This window comes from Planococcus citri, chromosome 2 (assembly GCF_950023065.1).
Source record: "Planococcus citri chromosome 2, ihPlaCitr1.1, whole genome shotgun sequence".
Lineage (NCBI taxonomy): Eukaryota > Metazoa > Arthropoda > Insecta > Hemiptera > Pseudococcidae > Planococcus > Planococcus citri.
Window position 1 is genome coordinate 15,179,660 of NC_088678.1, and position 17,819 is coordinate 15,197,478.

The window sequence follows — 17,819 nt, forward strand, 5'->3', positions numbered from 1 at the left end:
ATGTATGAAGTATAAACCATGGGCACGTATAAAGAGAATAAACTATATATTTATTGGCTGTCTATATACAGGGTGTCCTGTATAGTAGACATCTGCTGTACACGTCAGATTCAAATATAACTCACGTCAGCCCAGATATTTTTAAAAAAAGTATGAAGATCTTGAAACTTGAGAGTGAATACAGTTTTTGAAAATAACGACAAAATTAACCCCCCCCCCCTCCCACTCCACTTTACATAATTTGATTACCTGTACGAAAGATAAAACTTTTCACTGTGTTTACATTACGGTTGTAAATGGGGAAGAGGGACGTCCGATTTTGAACTTTTTCCATCTGAGGATTCGATTGATAATGTCGTATGTCGACACAAATTTCATCAATCTAGGGAGCTGCTTCTCTGGACCAAATAGGATATTTAGTCAATTTTTTGAAAACTTATGACACTCTTCCCACTTCTCAAAAATGATCAATCTAAACTCGTGGTAGTTTATTTTAAAATTTGATAAAGTCGTAGGTATAGTGAAAACCTTTTATAATTTTTTTTTTTTTTTTTTAACAAAAACTATTTTAGTGTGCGTAGCTAGCTGCCTTTTCTACAGCTATAACCGTTATTACATCTAGGTAGTGCATGAATCAACCATGTCACAGTGATGAGAATTTTTGAAACTCTCGCTGCTTCAAAATAATAATTGTTTTTCAGTGTTTTCAAATTTTCCAAATTACAATAGGTATTTCAGAATAATTTATAACTTATAAGCTTGTATTGCTTCTAAATTAAGAAATTTCTAGTTGTTTTTCATAGTTTGCATTGTTTTAAAATTTACAAAATTTCAAATCAATTTCCCGAATTCCCCATCGCTACAATTTCATAAAGTTTTCAATAAATTTTCAGAATTTTGCATTGCTGCTGAGTTAGGAAATTTGCAATCAATTTTTAGAATTCACATTGCCTCTAAATAGTCAAATTTTGAATAATTTTTCAGAATTCTTATTGTCTTTAAATTAAAAAATTTCAAATTCAATTTTCAAGTTCATATTGTCCACAAATTGTAAAACGTTTACTCAATTTTTGGAATTCACATTTCCTCCAATTTTTCAGAATTCTCATCTTCTTCATAAATATTACAATACTTATTTCATATAATTTTCAAGTTCACATTATCTGCAACTTACAGAACTTTTAATCAATTTTTGGAATTCTCAGCGTCTCTAAATACAAGTTTTCATAAATTATTTTTTTTAGAATTTCCATTGTCTTCAAATTTATAAATTTTCAAACCAATTTTCAGTACTTGCTTTTTATTCTAAATTAAGAATTAAATCTTATAAAATATGTTAAGAATTTGCATTGCCTCTAAATTACACAAAAAAAAATATACTAAATAGCACAATTAAGTACTAGATCCCATTCAATAATTTTTACTGTAATCGTATAGTAAAAATTATCATTTTAATAAATTTTGCTATAGGTACAAATAGTAAAAATTATTTTGTTTTAATAATTTTTACTAAATCATGATAATAAAAATTACATGTTTCAATTGTACAAAAATTAGTTTAATTACTCATTTTGAAGTAATTTTTAAATTATAAGTAAAAAGTTAAAAATTATTCATGTCAAGGTAATTCTTACTATACTTATGGCTATAGGTAGGCAAAAAATTAATGAAATGAATTTTTAGTTAGCAAATTATATCATAATTCATAACTCAATTTCAGCATTATTTTTGCCCCATTATCATGTACACATAAGTAACTCCAAAGCATTTACCTATCCACTTTTCCTACGAAAAATCTGTCACCTACCTACTAGTAGTCTGCATGGGCCTGGCCGAAAGCCCGCGGGCTGAGCCTGATAAAATTCGGGTCGGGTTGGGCCGGGCTTGTCGGGCTTTCCTCTGGCTCAGGTTTTATACTCAACGCATGCGCTGTGAGTACAAAAAGTGTAGCACCATGCTCACGTCACAACAATGCCTATTGTTGGGAAAACCATCTCGTCGCATCATGCCAACGTTGCAACAAAATTTATCGGAAGTGATGAAAAAATTATTGTTGGGTCGGGCTCGGGCCCGTCGGGCTTGTTTCGGGCTTTCGGGTCAGGTCGGGTCGGGCTTTTTGCCCGAAGTACTCGGGCCGGGTTGGGTAAGCCTGCGGGCTTGCCCGACCCGCGCAGACCACTACTACCTACTTACCTCACAGGGATTCGAACCTGGGTCCCTAAATTTCCTATTCCTACCTACATGCCCTAACCACTCATCCACGAATTCACTACGAGGGTTAGGGAATTAAAATGATATAATTATTTGTTTGGTAAACACCCCACCAAACCACTCCCACTTGGAATTTACAGCTAACAGACCGGGGGTGGAACAGGGTACAATGAAACACAGCTGGTGATGGAATAGACTGGGCGTATAGCAGGGTACAATGAGTGGCAGGTGTTCTACAAGTCCGCTTTTCCCTTTTTTAGGATTTAATGCATTAAAATAATGAACTAAAATTGCAATTACTCAGCAATTACCCATCCGAATTGAATGAAAATTAATCTATTCCCTCCGCCTTAATGATTCTCAAATGGTGTCCAATAGGTATGAAAAATGGTTGGATAGCTTAAGAGAACATTCATTGTAATTGAAATTTCAATTTCTCAAAGCGAAACCAATAGTGTGCTACGCACACTAAAAATGAAATTTCAACACCCCTGGAGAGGGGCATATGTAGTACTCCTTGTTTTGGTCAAAATTCAATAAAATTCTTAAAATTGGGAAAGGCATATCAATTTTTCACATTTCAAAGGCACCGAGAGCTCGAATATCAATTTATTTTTTCGATTCAGTCATTTCAAAACTTTATTTCGAAAACACGATTTATTTCATCTCACGCCGAGACTGTCTATTTAGCAAAATTTTTAAATCAAAATCATGCACGATTTTCAAAAATTTTACAAGGTTTTTGATGGCATGTTTTTCAATTCCTACCCTCCTCCCCTTCCTAGTAAAAAAAAGCTCGATTGAATAAACTTATTTTTTTCACAGTAGTAAATTTGAAACAATCAAAACTGTAACTCTTTTGCGAACGAATCGATTCATTTGCTCAATTTTTGGTGAATCATTCACGAACGGATTGAATTATTTTTTGTGAATCATTCGCGAACGAATTGATTCATATAAGTGACTCGTTCGCGAACGAATCAATTCATTTACTCAATTAATGATGAATCGTTCGCGAACGAATCTATTCATTTACTCAATTGTTGATGAATCATTCGCGAACGAATCGATTCATATTAGTGACTCTTTTGCGAACGAATCGATTCATTTGCTCAATTTTTGGTGAATCATTCACGAACGGATTGAATTATTTTTTGTGAATCATTCGCGAACGAATTGATTCGTACAAGTGACTCGTTCGCGAACGAATCGATTCATATAAGAGACTCATTCGCAAACGAATTGATTCATAAATTAAAGAATTGATCAATTCGTTGGCGTTTGGCGAATGTTTATTTCAAAAAATTGATCAATTCGTTCATGAATGATTCATAAAAAAATTGAGGGTCGTATTAGTTTTGCCCTGGGACCGCATTATTGGCTCTCGAAGGCCCTGCAGCCCACCACAATGAGCAATTGAGACGTTTTTATTTTCACATGAAAGTTCATCATTTCCAACTTTCAAAGTGATAAAATCTCCAAAATCTCTCAATTTTTTCAACTCCTCTTCCTCTTCGTCACTTTTCTGTACCTCCAACAAGAAGAAGTATCTTCTTACAAGAGTAATAAACTAATAAACAACTTCACTCGTAAACGAGGAAATCGAAAATTTCTGCAACAATAAACTCCATCAATAATACTACCCAGATAAAGAGATAGAAAAAGACGCAATTCAATTATAGTACATTCCCATATGGAAATTTTCCAGCATCGAGCTGGCATCGGCTCGTTCATTAAAAAAAGTAAGAGCATCGCGGCGATGTGCATCACATAACTGATCAGGCTCATATACTCGAAGCGCTCAGGATGAGGCGTTCCTTATAGGAAGGAAAAAAAATGATAAAACTTTTTTTTCTTATGCCTCAAGTATCAAAGTACGAGATAAAAGTTTCTTCGAACGAGAAGAAAAACTTTTACCCTATATCTTCGAACCCTTCGTCGACATCGCGTCGTCTTCGGAATGATAAAAACTGCATCGTCGAGAGGTACCTAACTGCCACTAATTTAGAAAGAAGCGAGTTTAGAAAAGTGCATCATTTCGAGCCAGTATTACGAGTAGGTACAACTTAATTTCTCGCACAAAAGCACGTGCTCGCGAGTCGTAGGGCAGGGTGGAAGTGTCGACATTACGAGAGAAAAAGGAGTAAAGACGAAGCTCTGCTAAAGTAATTATAACTTTTTCGCGTCTTCTTGTGTGGCGTGGCATGTGCGAAAATCTGAGCAGAGCCGGAGAGCCGGAGATGAGACCGAAAACGCGTGAAAAATGTTTCAAAGCACTATAAGCAGGCGAAAATGAAAAGAATGCGCTGCCACCTGTGCGAGAATCGGTTAAACTAAAGAAATCGACGTAATTATCCGACGAACAAGATAATTTACAAAAACGCTATTTAAATTCTTGGCCGGTATAAAAGGCTCGAAGCGAGACGAAAAGGATGATCTAGTAATAAATTTTTTCTCTTATTAATGAGGGACGGATAAGGCTGTAATTGGAACATAAATTTAACTTTATAATAAACAGCGCAGCGCCAACGTCGACTTTCTTAGTGGGCCATCTGTTTCGCAGGAAGAACCGTACTGGAATTTTTTCCACTCTTTTTTTTGTTTTCTCCACTTTCCAGTTCATCTGAGCTCATTCAGTGCTGAGCTGCTGTACGATTTTTCGTGTTAAAAATCGCCTTCTTCTATGTACATAATATGGTAAGAGATTTCTTATATTCATTATTTTTTTGGTCGTTAATTCCGCCTCTTTTTCGCCTTTGTTGGTCGTTAGTCTATCTGTACGTAGACGTACATGTCTCCCCACTGCCTTATTCTGAGCTATGCTCCATACCTTGTCTTGCTTTTTCTTTTTTTGATAAAGAATGCCGACTAATTACAAGCGCGGAAGGAGTAAGAGAAAAAAACCAACACGGGGCCATTGCTTCCTCGAAACAGGAAAGAGGTAGAGAGTAAAATGGTATCATTGTCTGATTAACGATAGTGTCGTTTTGGCTGCCGCGACGTATATCATTTCGATCTAATTTCAAAACTCATGCATGATTCTGGTTGGTGCGGCGAAGACGTCCAAGACCACAAGACCAAGTGAAATGAAATTCGTATACGAGACGCTATGTGAGGCGTAAACGTGTTAAAAAATATGTATCCGAGAGAGGTACGAGTAAAAGAAATGTCTCCAAGTGGTTGCTGGGCCATCCAGCGGTAATATTTATACCTGCGGACACGCGGTATAATACAAATTCACTTACGCGACCGCGAGAGGACGTAGTCGCCGCGCCACGCCGCCTCGAACCGTTTTAATAAATGACCTAACTGGTCAACATGACGGTTAAACATTTTTATTACCGTTTTATTTATGTTGAATCTTTTTTATAAATTAACGCGAATATTCGAAGATGGCCTGCCGTTTATTTTATCCGAGATTTTTTTTCCTCCACCCTCTCTGACCCCTCTCGCCACCTGCCTTAATGTTTCCTTTTCTAGGTGTATAGTGTACTGTGTGTCTTGAGCGCAGGTCTCTCTACTCGTATAGGTACTGTCCGAGTTCAAATATGCGGTTTTTCTTTCCTTTTCATATAACTCTCTTATATATGTATTCTTCGCATTCTCCACACTTGCACGAGTTGAGGTACATAATGCTTAATATTATTACCGATATATGGCATAGGTACTAAAACCCACGTAATTCGTAAATACTCGTACATATGGTATATATGGAAGAGTAACCGTATGTAAGTCGTATTCAATGAGCTTTTTTTTTGAATTCCAAATATTATTATTAGGTGTATCGAAGTAATATATGCGTTGTAAGTGAAATATATATAGACGTGTGTATGGTTGGTGCTTGAAAAAGGCAAGTTTTCTAGTTTTATTCTGTGGCTTTTTTCTTCGGTGTTATTGATTCAAATTATCTGTTTTTGAATAGGTAGAAGTCTCATTGAACTGTTTGCGAGGATTAACTTGATTTAGATGAAAAAAAATGACTCGATTGTGGGATGACTAAAAAAAAAAAAACATTTTTCATATTCTTTCTCCATATCATACTCTTAAAAAATAGATCTGAAGATGGATGAAATAAAATTATATGCACTCCAAGTGAGTCTATTTTTTGGAAAAATTTCCCCTTAGTGAGGGGGGGGCCGCATAAGGATCACTTGCACTCCCTGATGATCCTCCGAGACAACGTTTTCTTAAAGGGGGAGTCCTAAAGAACATTTCTAGCGCTTGTCCTGAAAAAAAAGTGGCCCTACTTACAAAATGGCGGCCATTTTGATTGAAAGGTCAGCCGAAATTGCAGATTTTGCGTACTAGCATAACATTTTTTGAACCGTACAAAAGTAGATCAAAAGAGCAGGCGAAAATTCATCACCTGTCAAAATTTCAAGTGCTAAAGTGCCTTTTTCAATTTTTGGTGAATTTTCAAAAATCAAATTTTGGCCAAAATGTGAGAAAAAAATCAAAATTTTACCAAATTAATCTAGAAAGCTGAAATTTGGGATATACCCTGTTTTCGATCTTCCAAATCGATTGGAAACTGTTTCAAACCGTTTTGAGCAGTTCTGGAGCCTCCAGCAGATTTTTCAAACTCAAAATTTCCACGACATTTCATCAAATCGATTGGAAAGCTGAAATTAATTCTGCAAACAAATTTCAATACGCTATGAAGTCGACTGAAGGTAAATTTCAAGTCGTTTTGGAGCCTCCAGCAATTTTTTGAAAATTACTGGAGCCTCCAGTGATTTTTTAAAAAATTACTGAAGCCTCAAGCAGATTTTTGAAACTTATGGGGTTAGCAAGCCGAAATTTACTCTGCAAAGTAATTTCAATACAATAATACGAAGTCGACTGTATGGTGGTTTCAAGTGGTTCTGAAGCTTCCAGCTACTTCTTGAAAACTTCAATTCTCCTCATCATTTTTCATCAATTTGGTTTTCAATTCTCCTGAAAACGCCATGAAACCTTTCAAAAAGTCACTGAAGGCTCCAAAATTACTTGAACCCGTCTAAAGTCGTGTTCACAATCAGAAGGTGTTAAAATTGGAGTGCATAGTTCATTTCAGCTTTCTATCATCATTTTGATGGAATTTTGGGGAAATTTCAAATTTCAAAAATTTACTGGAGGCTCCAGTAATTTTCAAAAAATTGCTGGAGGCTCCAAAACGACTTGAAATTTACCTCCAGTCGACTTCATAGCGTATTGAAATTAGTTTGCAGAATTATAATTTCAGCTTTCCAATCGATTTGATGAAATGTCGTGGAAATTTCGAGTTTCAAAAATCTGCCGGAGGCTCCAGAACTGCTCAAAACGGTTTGAAACAGTTTCCAATCGATTTGGAAGGTCAAAAATAGGGTATATCCCAAATTTCAGCTTGCTAGATTAATTTGGTAAAATTTTGATTTTTTTCTCACATTTTGGCCAAAATTTGATTTTTGAAAATTCACCAAAAATTGAAAAAGGCACTTTAGCACTTGAAATTTTGACAGGTGATGAATTTTAGCCTGCTCTTTCGATCTACCTTTGTACGGTTCAAAAAATGTTATGCTAGTTCTATGTTGGAACGCAAAATTTGCAATTTCGGCTGACCTTTCAATCAAAATGGCCGCCATTTTGTAAGTACATACATAGGTCCACTTTTTTTTTAGGACAAGGGCTAGAAATGTTCTTTAAGACTCCCCCTTTAAGAAAAAAGTTGTCCCGGAGGATCGGCAGGGGGTGCAAGTGATCCTTAATGTGGGCCCCCCGACTACCTGGATTCCTGGATGAGTTACGTTTTTTGAACCAACACACCCTCTGAATTGAAAGAACGAAATCAAGGCAAATCGAATCGTTATTGACCAAATGAATTTGTTGTTTTTGGTAAATTTTTAGAAAATTTTGAAAATCAAAGAAGGATATTTTTATGACAATATACAAACTTTTTCATAGGTATTTTTTACGAAGAAAATTATTAACCTGTGTGCAAAATTACTTTACGTCAACCTCTTCTCCTCCCCAAACCAAAAACAACCAGTTTTAGCTCATTCAAGAGCCTCCAATGAATTTTCAATTTTGTCCAGGATTTACAAATTGTTCTGGAAGATTCAAAAAATATGAACTTCACCACCTATAATTTTGGCTGATGCTTGTTGGGCTCTTTTTTGATCGCTATTGACGATTGCCATGAGATTTCGAGAGGACCATTTCAAAAATTAATTTGCGAACAAAAATATAGAAATAGATGAAAAATTGCAAATTTTAAAAAATGGCTTGCCTTGAGCGATTTTTTTCTTGTTGATATATTGCCTGGATTGTCTACATTATCCATTTTGGAGCCTCCCTCCCTCGATTTGGACAATTGATAATAGCCTAAAAGTTGTGTTTGTTTGTTTGCTTCTTTTTTTTTTGTAATAGAAAAAAGGCCAAAAAGTCGTCACAAAAATAAAATTATTTTGCAATTTTTCTCAAAAATCCAAAAATGAACTCTTCAGTTTGAAATTTTGATTGTGGGATTTTTGGACTTGTGCTTTTGAAACATCTTGGTTTTGGTTGAAATCAGAGGAAATGGAATATGGCAAACTATGATCCTGCCTGATGAAAAATTCAAGCGAACGTGAAAAAAAATTCTGCAACATCGTGCAAAAAAAAATTGAAAAAAAAATGTTTCACACCAAGGATGTTCTACTTATACGTGAGTTCCCCTTTGAAGGCAATGTTAAATGCTCGTGGTCAAATGGTTTTCAAAAATGAATTTGGCGCCTTCAAAAATCCACATTTTTTTGCTTGTACTGTGTTTTTTTTTGTTGACAATTTTCAATTTTTCCCTGCCCTTTGAAATCTATTGCGAGGTTCGAAGTGTGATAATGTTCTTTAAAAAAGAATTCTGCGACCTTGAAAATACAAATTTTGAAACACCCGCAATCACGCATATAGCATTTTTTTGTTGAAAATTTTACATTTCTCACCTCTCTTGTGGGGTCTTTTTTGAAGGGGTTTGGGGTCAAATGCTCATCAAAAAAAAATCATCTCCTTCAAAGACCCCCTCCCCCTTCAATCTAAAGTTTCAAGTTTTTATGATCAAAACTCTGGTTTTGGGGATCGATTTTATTTTTCATCTGGATCACTGTGTGATTGTTCGAAAGGTTTCTTTTTTTGGGATATGATGCACAATTTTGAAATCTGAATTCTGAAAAGAGCTGATCTTGTCCAATTGATCTGTGTTTTTTCATTTTTTTGTAAATATTTTAACACACATTGGGTCTGATAAATTTCTAAAAAGGATTTTTTGGGTTGGTATGTTGTGTAAATAATTTTTTTGGACTCGAATAAAAAATGAAGTTCAGTCTTTCACTCGCGTTCAATGTTTTGCGAGTTCCCTTCGAAGGGGTTGGACGGAGCTTTACAATTTTCACGTTTTTACAATTTTTTGCAAAAACTAAGACATCCTCTGAATGCGCTCATATGCTTAATTTCAGCCTTCAAAGCCAATTATCGAGGGGGGAGGGGGTTCAGCGATGGCACAAAATCAAAACTTGTTGAAAAAAGTTGAAAATTTACTTTTTTGTAGTATGCGAAGGCGTGAGGAAGAGCCGAAAAGTCGAGACATGCCCAAAATTGGTAATAATAGACTTCTGGGGCTCCGAAATGGATTTATTTTGTAAGACCCCCCCCCCCCCCATTAAAACGTTAAAATTCAAACTTCCACGATGAAAACTGAAATTAGAAGCTTCTATGTTAGAATATTAAGGTAAACTACCAGTTGCGGATATCGACACCAGTTATGGATAATCATTTTGTGGCGCTCTATGTGGTCAAAAAACAAAAAAAAAAATGATATCTTTTTCTTTGTCATCTAGTTAACATGTGTACAACTTTACATCGTGATTCTCAACTTCAAAGTCCTAAAAAAAAAATCCTGAAATAAAAGTGAAAATTTTTTGGTGATTTTCGAAGTGTTTCATTTTGTGAAATTTTGAAAAAATGGAAAAAGGCAAATAAATTTGTTATTTTGTGCGGTTGATGGACTATTCTGATAGTAAATAAGTCAAAGAATCCGTTTTTGAGGGTTTCGAAATTTTTCGCGAATGTTTAGTCACATTGGTACATGCTTATTTGATGAGGTATAAAATGTGTGATAATTGAGCATGTTTTCAAATTTGGAGTACTAGTGTGGCTTAAACATTACTTATGTATGGTGTAGATACTATTTCCGGTAAATTTTTTTCTAAATTTGAAAAAAAAATTTCTATCCTCAAGTGGTACTTATCCGCAACCGGGCCTCAAATTTTTTAGTTCAGACCTATCCTCAACCGGACTTTTATTTTCTTGATTAATTTAGAGAAAATAAACGCATTTGAGCGATATTGCCAGTTGAAATTTGATGTTCATCATTGAGAATGCTGATTTACTCACTTATTTTAGTGTTGTAAAAAAATTTTTTCTTGATTTTTTTTTTTTTTTTTTAAGTTTTCTTAGCCTTATTGTTCTAAAATACGTTTTTTTAGCAAAATAGTATCAAATTTGAACTTATTCCAGATGGGGCCCGGTTGCGGATAATGGATTTTTCTATCCGCAATTGATAATTTTTTTTTTCGAATAACTTTGAACCAAAACATTTTTTTTCTGTTCGGACAAGGTAGTATGTTAGTTTGGGGTGTATTCAACGCGTGTATTTTTTTTCATAAGAAATGGTTGAATTATCCGCAACCGGGCCTGAAGTCCGGTTGCGGATAATTTGAGGGTTTTTTGAATGGCTATGTAAAATAGAGGTTTCGATAAAAAAAATTGTTTTTCATATATTTTGTGCAGAAAGCTTCACTTAACACATACAAACCATCAGATTGAAAAAAGGTTCAAAATTGGGCCCAAAAAAAATTGTTGAAAAAACCTATCCACAACTGGTAGTTTACCTTAACTCATTTTCTAAATTTTATCCCTCGCCCCCCCCCCTCCAGTAGCTAACTTTTTTCAAAGTATGAGACTGAGAGACACTTCCCTCTGTTTCTCCAAGAAATATCGTAAAATTTGTAGAAACGTTTACTTTTTTGACCGGAGGGTGGGGGCCGGGGGGGTGTCTAGCGTTCTGTATTGGATTTGAGAACATGATCAGTCATGCTGGTGATGATGATGTTGGACGTTGAAAAAATCAAATAGGGTGCATCACAGAGCCTCTATCCGCAAGAAAAAAAAGTACATCTGGAACATTTGTAGCAGTATTGGTAATAATAACATAACACTAGACTTCTAATGAGGGGGAGGAATGTAAGAATTTTAAATGAAAAATCGATCGATTATTTTACTGTACAACAGAACAACCTACTTAAGACCGATAACTGTACCAGTATTCAACCTATCTGTACTTTATCTATATTAGCTTATATACTACCTAGATGATGATTGCACATCACTTGCATTGGTAAGTAAATCACACGCTAACAAAATTCTCATTTATTTTTCTCATATTCCTATAATCTACTCGTATGTGCGTATTACCTACTTAAATGGAATCTTAATGAATTTCCCAGTAATAATATTATCACAAACCGCAGCTCTCGTATGTATCTGTGAACTTCTACTGCAGCCTCGTACCTACATGTATATTGCTCCAAAATAGGACTATCTAGCATCATCGAGCTTATTGTATATTCGCACATCGGCCTTGGCCGACAGATGAAACGAAGTTACAATACGCAATTCACCTTACTTATACCATATTTACAGCACCGCGAAGAGAAAGAATGAGAGAAAAAAATCAACATTTATCGAGAATGAACCGAGATATAATACATTTATAACGTTTCGGAGTAGATAGAATCGATGGCTGGCTCAGGCTGGCGGTATCGAGACCTGAATGAAGCACGTATATGTCGCAAATAATCAAACCACATCCGCGAGATAAAATCATGAACCATATCGTTCTATTCCGTTCGTATATCGAGACTGTGTACAGAGACGAGATAGATATACTTGCCGGAGAGCTGCAGCAGATAAACCAAAGAGATGTGCATGGTGCGGAGACGAAGTGCAGGGGTTAAAATGCTGCTGGTAGTTCTTTTAAATAACATACGTTCGGGGAATATTCAAACAGATTGGAAATGAAACTAGTACGGTATCAGAGGCAGTTACTCTAACGTAAACAGTACTCTTGGGATGGCGACGATTTTTTCGTATTTCGCAAAAAGAAACCGTATAGAACGAAGACTGTGTGGTTTTTTGCAAATTCTACTCAGCGAATATCTAGCTAGGTACTTATTTGTGGGCGAATTTTGTGGCATCGAATCGAATTCGTCGTTTGTATAATACCAAAAGAGAGTTGCAGGGAAGAGGAGCAAAAATTGAGTTCTCTCTTTCGAATTATTCGATATCACTGCGAATGTACGAAATTCTAGAAGAGAAAATTACTCACCGAAGTACGATTAGAATCCTGCTGCTGGGAGCTTTTCACAATTTCCGTATTGATCCTGCGTCCTTTACCAGGTATCGCGTTCTCAGCACCTATGGATTTATTCTGACCGCCATTGGTAGCGTTGGCAGGAGCGAATAAATTATTCAAGCTGTTCTGGCCGGAACTGCGAGCTATATCGTTGGCGCTTCTGAGCGACGACTCGGAAGCGACCGGACTATAGATGGTCAATAGGCCATCTCGATCGACCACCAATACACGTAACATCGCGCCCGATGACAGGTCTTCCGACGGAACTCTAGACGATGTTTCCAGAGTTTGAGTGATTTGTCGCCACATTTTGCCTGGCAGACGACGCATCACGACGTAGACCAGAGGATCGCCGGTGCCGTGACGTATTCGAGATGGCTTAGGCCAATACGCGGTTTGGTTCTTGACGAAAATAACCTCTTCGCCTCGTGTCTGGATAACCGGTACGGATTGCTGGACCGGTGACATTTCACGATGGAACTTGCAAGCTTCTTGACAGCCGGGAAACTGCGAAATAAAAATCACGAATTAATACGTCTGTCTGATGGTTGGTCGAAGAATTACTTACTATAAGGTTAGCTAAATATAGCCATAGTCTATTCTATAAGTACGTATATATAAGACCAGTCGAGAAATCTGTACTTATGTACACTATAAAGTACCTAAGTAATCTACTACGTATTCTGCGACTATAGAAGGTACGTAAGTATCTGTTGCTTTGGCTTTGTTTCATAACCGTGGCTGCTGCGGATACAGCCGCAGCCAACGAGAAGAATTCGTAGAATTCCACGAACGCGTAAGCTTCGATGGATATTTGAACTTTATAATAAGGTTTAATGACATTTTCAACGCTCAATACGTTTAAGTATACCCTCCTGCACTCTCCTACCGTCCCGTCAAAGCACCGGCTGCTGCTCTAGACACCTTTCTTATGCACGAGAGAGTCGACGTGATGACGCCATCCCATACTCGCGAGTCTTGTTGCAATTTTATTTCTACATCTACAACACTCGATTATTGAATTTGGATTTTTACCAAGAGGCTAGGAGCAAAAAAAGGGACACATCGTGGTTCATTTTGGTCAATGTAGGAGCTAAAGGAAAGAAGGATGAGGGGTGGAGGGGAAGGGAAACAGTTGAAAACATTTTCAGAGTGTTCATCTCCATTGGTTGAATCAAATGAAAAATTTTCAAGCTTTCGCACGAGTGATTTTTCTGAGTTATTTCAATGACTTTTTCGAGGTATCTTTTCAATTGAATTGTTCTATGTAAGTAATTGGCTTGAATGAATTTTTGAAAAAAAAAATCGTTAATTTGAAATAACTGTTTTTATTTTTCCATTGTAGAACATCGATTTTTGAAAAAAAATTTCAAGTCCTACACTGAAAATACAGAACAAATTCTAGAGTAGATATAAAATTTTTCGTCTAGGAAGCTCAACATTATTGAACAATTTTAGGGCATCGACTATCAGAGCCACGATTAGAGCCACTCTCTTCATTTAGAAATTGTTGGTCCCCTCCTTCCCCCCTCCCCACCATCACAAAATATAGGGTGTCTACAGAAATTTGTTGACCGAAAATCACTAGGTACCTACTTTTTTACTACATTAAGAAAAATCACAACCTTCCAAAATAGGTACATATTTTTACCCCTCCCGTCGATTTTTCATTTCTTTATTTTTTTTTTGGCTTGAACGTTGTAATTTTTTACAAATTTGAAGTCGGTTACGAGAATAAAATTTTTTCAAATATGAAAGGAGGATTTTTTTTCATTTTTAACAGTGATTTTTACTTGTAATAGGTATTATTTTTATGTGTGGAAAACAGATTTTCTATTTTTTTCCATTTTTTACCACTTCCAAAATATTTTTAACCCTTCCCCCTCAAATAAATTCTCTTTTTTTTCATTTTTTTGGTTTGGACTTTGTAATTTTTTACATAGGAGTGGTATACGTGTTCATCAATTTGAAGTCAATTTCGAGAATACAATTTTTCAAATATGAAAGATGGAGGATTTTTTTTTCATTTTTAGGAGTGATTTTTACTTATATTTTCATGTGTGAAAAATCGGTTTTTCTATTTTTATTTTTCATTTTTTACCACTTCCAAAATATTTTTAACCCCCCCCCCTCCAATTAATTTTTTTTTTCATTTTTTGGTTTGGACTTTGTAATTTTTTACATAGAGTGGTACACGGTTTCATCAAGTTGAAGTCAATTTGGAGAATAAAATGTTTCAAATATGAAAGATGGAGGATATTTTTAGTTTTCATTTTTAGCAGTGATTTTTACAAATATTTTTATTTGTGGAAAATCGGATTTTATACTTTTTTTCATTTTTTTACCACTTCTAAAATATTTTCAACTCCCCCTCCCCATCAATTTTTCCTTTTTTTTCATTTTTCCCTCGTTTGGACTTTGTAATTTTTTTACATTTCAATACCTTTTAAGCAAAATTGCTGAAAATCACTACTCACTACCGAATTTCAAAGTTACTACCTTTTCACAACTTTCACAACTTTTAGACACACCTTGACAGTTTATTAATAAAGAATTTATAATTATTCAATTCAAAAAGTAATTACAAACACCTCCCCCCCCCCCCAAAGTAATTCCAATACCTATCAAAATTCGAGGTGTCTACTCTACAGGTAATGAGAGTAGTAAAAAAGTGGTGATTTTTAATGTCTGTAGTGAAGGTAGTGAAAAAGTAGGTGATTTTTAGCAATTTTGTTTGAAAGGTAGTGAAAAATGAAAAATTTGAAAAACCAAGCGCCAAAGTTCATTCGAACAGTTCTTTGTAAACATTTTTGGAAAAATGGAATTATTTCCAAAAAAATTTCTGGAGATTTCAAAACCGCTTAAAACCATTTCTAGTTGACTCAGGTTCCTAAAAATTTCCCCGAATGCACTTTTTCTAATGAAAAAATCTCGAATTGCCATTTTCCGAACGATGAATTTCATAAATAAAAAAATTATCAAAAAATCGACGACTCCTTCCCCCTCTTTCTTACTCTGAAAAGTCTGTCTGCCAAAATGGATGAGAAGTCTTGTTTTTTTGAGGGGGGGGGGGGGTGCCAAAAAATTTATGTTTTGTAGGTCAAAGTTTCTAATCGAACTGCTTTTTCACCAAAATTACTTTAAAAAAATCTGTTTTTTGCCAAAATCGTCCTCAAGCCTCACTTTTTTGGTTATAACCGTCAAAAAGGTCTTCCCTTTTTTTGCCAATTTAATTTGTCATTTGTCGTTTTTGAATTGTTTTATTTTTAATTAGTTTATTTTTCGAGTTCGTTCATTTTTTTTTTAAATACGTAGGTAGGTACATTCGAGAAATTGTAACAACTTGAATAAATGTAGCGATGGTTTTATAATCATTGAGTCAATTTCAACTCCAAACTAAAAAAAAAAAAAAAAAATGAAATAAACCCGATTTTTTTTGGAAAAGGGGGGAGGGAGAGGGGGATGAAAATATTTTGGAAGGTAGCGATGTAGACACCCTGAAATTTAAAAAAAATTATCAAGCTGATTAGCAAAAAATCTAAATCTAAGAATTGAAATTTTCGAATAAAATAGAAAATTACTACCAACAGAAAAAAGCTACAATTTTTAATTTTAATTTTAATGAAATGACAAAATTGATCATAATTCAAGAAATGAAGGTACAAAATATATAAGAGCCATATTTATGTAAAATCCAGAAGTTTTTTTGTTACCAAACTTTGAAATCATCTCAGCTGGAAGAATTTCAACAAAATTCGTTCAAATTTTGTACGTATTCAGGCTTGATTTAGGATGGAATATTTTTCGACCGACGAATTTCTATTATGGGGCAGAAGGGAGTGAAAATGGTCAATTTCGATTAATAGATCAATCAAAAAGGCCAAAAATCAGAATCCAAAAGTAATTCTCATTTTGAAACCCCTAACACATAGTGCCATGCCCCTTCCCCTCCGGACTGACTTGAAAGATTGAAATTTGGCTGCATGTGTGCACATTTGAAGAATGCTTCAGATGAGCCTTTTTCGTGCTTTCGTTGCAGAAAAAAAGTGGATTTCTGGGTACCTTTTTTACCATTTTTGATTATGTGTAATCGCTATAGCTCTCTCAAATTGATTCAAGAGGCTGATATTTAGCATATATTCTCATAGGGTATCCTAAAGAGGCATTTTGAGCTTTTTGACTTTTTTCAGACTGGAATTTTTTTCTTGTATTTTCATTGGCTTATCGTCCAAATTTAAACATTTTCAGTATCTATTTAGGAAAAACTCGATGATTCCGAAAAAAACTGCGTTATTTACAAATCTAACTTTAAATTTTCATTCACGATTTACACGAATGGATCCACTCTATGCCTCCCTCTCCACTCTCTCCAGTCTCCATCGTCGACAAAACACGTGTACGATGACCATTTCGAAAAAAATACTCTCATCCACAACCCATAAGTTACCTGAACCTAAACCCTATACCAACCTATTCAAAAATGAAAAATCATTTTCCCTTTTCTTTCACTCGTCGTTGTATATGTATTCTATTCAAATATCAGCAGTAAACCTTGTTCGGTTGCATAAGTAAACATATCATATACAAAGAACACCGTTTATATCATCAGTGTGCGGCGATTAGGGGCAAAATGGTAACAGCAGTTGTCAGAGGTGTCAGCATCAGTTGTCAGTACAATATGGTGCTGAAAGTGTTCGTTTTCTTACTTCTCTCTGCTACACGTTTCTTTTTCTTCTCCGGTTGCTTTTTTTTCTCTTTCTTCTTCTTCTTCATCTTTCTACTCGAGTATTTTTTTTTCTTCTCTCGTTCCCTCTCACACTCGTGTGTACTCGGTTTTTCTATACTATAAAGCTTCAGAGATTTTACGCAATTGGCCAATGCCTTCTGTTGCAGAACATGTTTTTCTTGACAGCTAACAGCTGTCGTTCTAAATTAAACTTCTTCGGGTACTTTTATTCTTGAACGTCAATTACATTTACAAAGGAAAAATATTAGACCTTTGGCCCGTTACTCGGTTATTTTTCTTATTTGTTCACAAAATGGTGCCTCTCACACCTACCTATACCTGTGTACCCTACTCTCACCAAAATTTATCGTGATCTTGCGAATTTGCCAATAGATCAACCTACACGTGAAAATTATTTTTTATCACCAAAATATTAATATCATCGGTCATAGCTCGTGGCACGTAAACGTGTTTTAT

General features: G+C 35.3%; 1 protein-coding gene across 1 annotated transcript in view; it reads right to left on the bottom strand.

Annotated features, from left to right (window-relative positions):
- LOC135834785 (uncharacterized) overlaps positions 1–17,819 on the bottom strand; it is a 272,925-nt gene that overhangs the window by 28,698 nt on the left and 226,408 nt on the right. Inside the window, exon 4 of the mRNA XM_065348753.1 lies at positions 12,590–13,123. Within this exon, the coding sequence (XP_065204825.1) occupies positions 12,590–13,123 (534 nt within the window). The remainder of the gene's footprint in view (positions 1–12,589; positions 13,124–17,819) is intronic.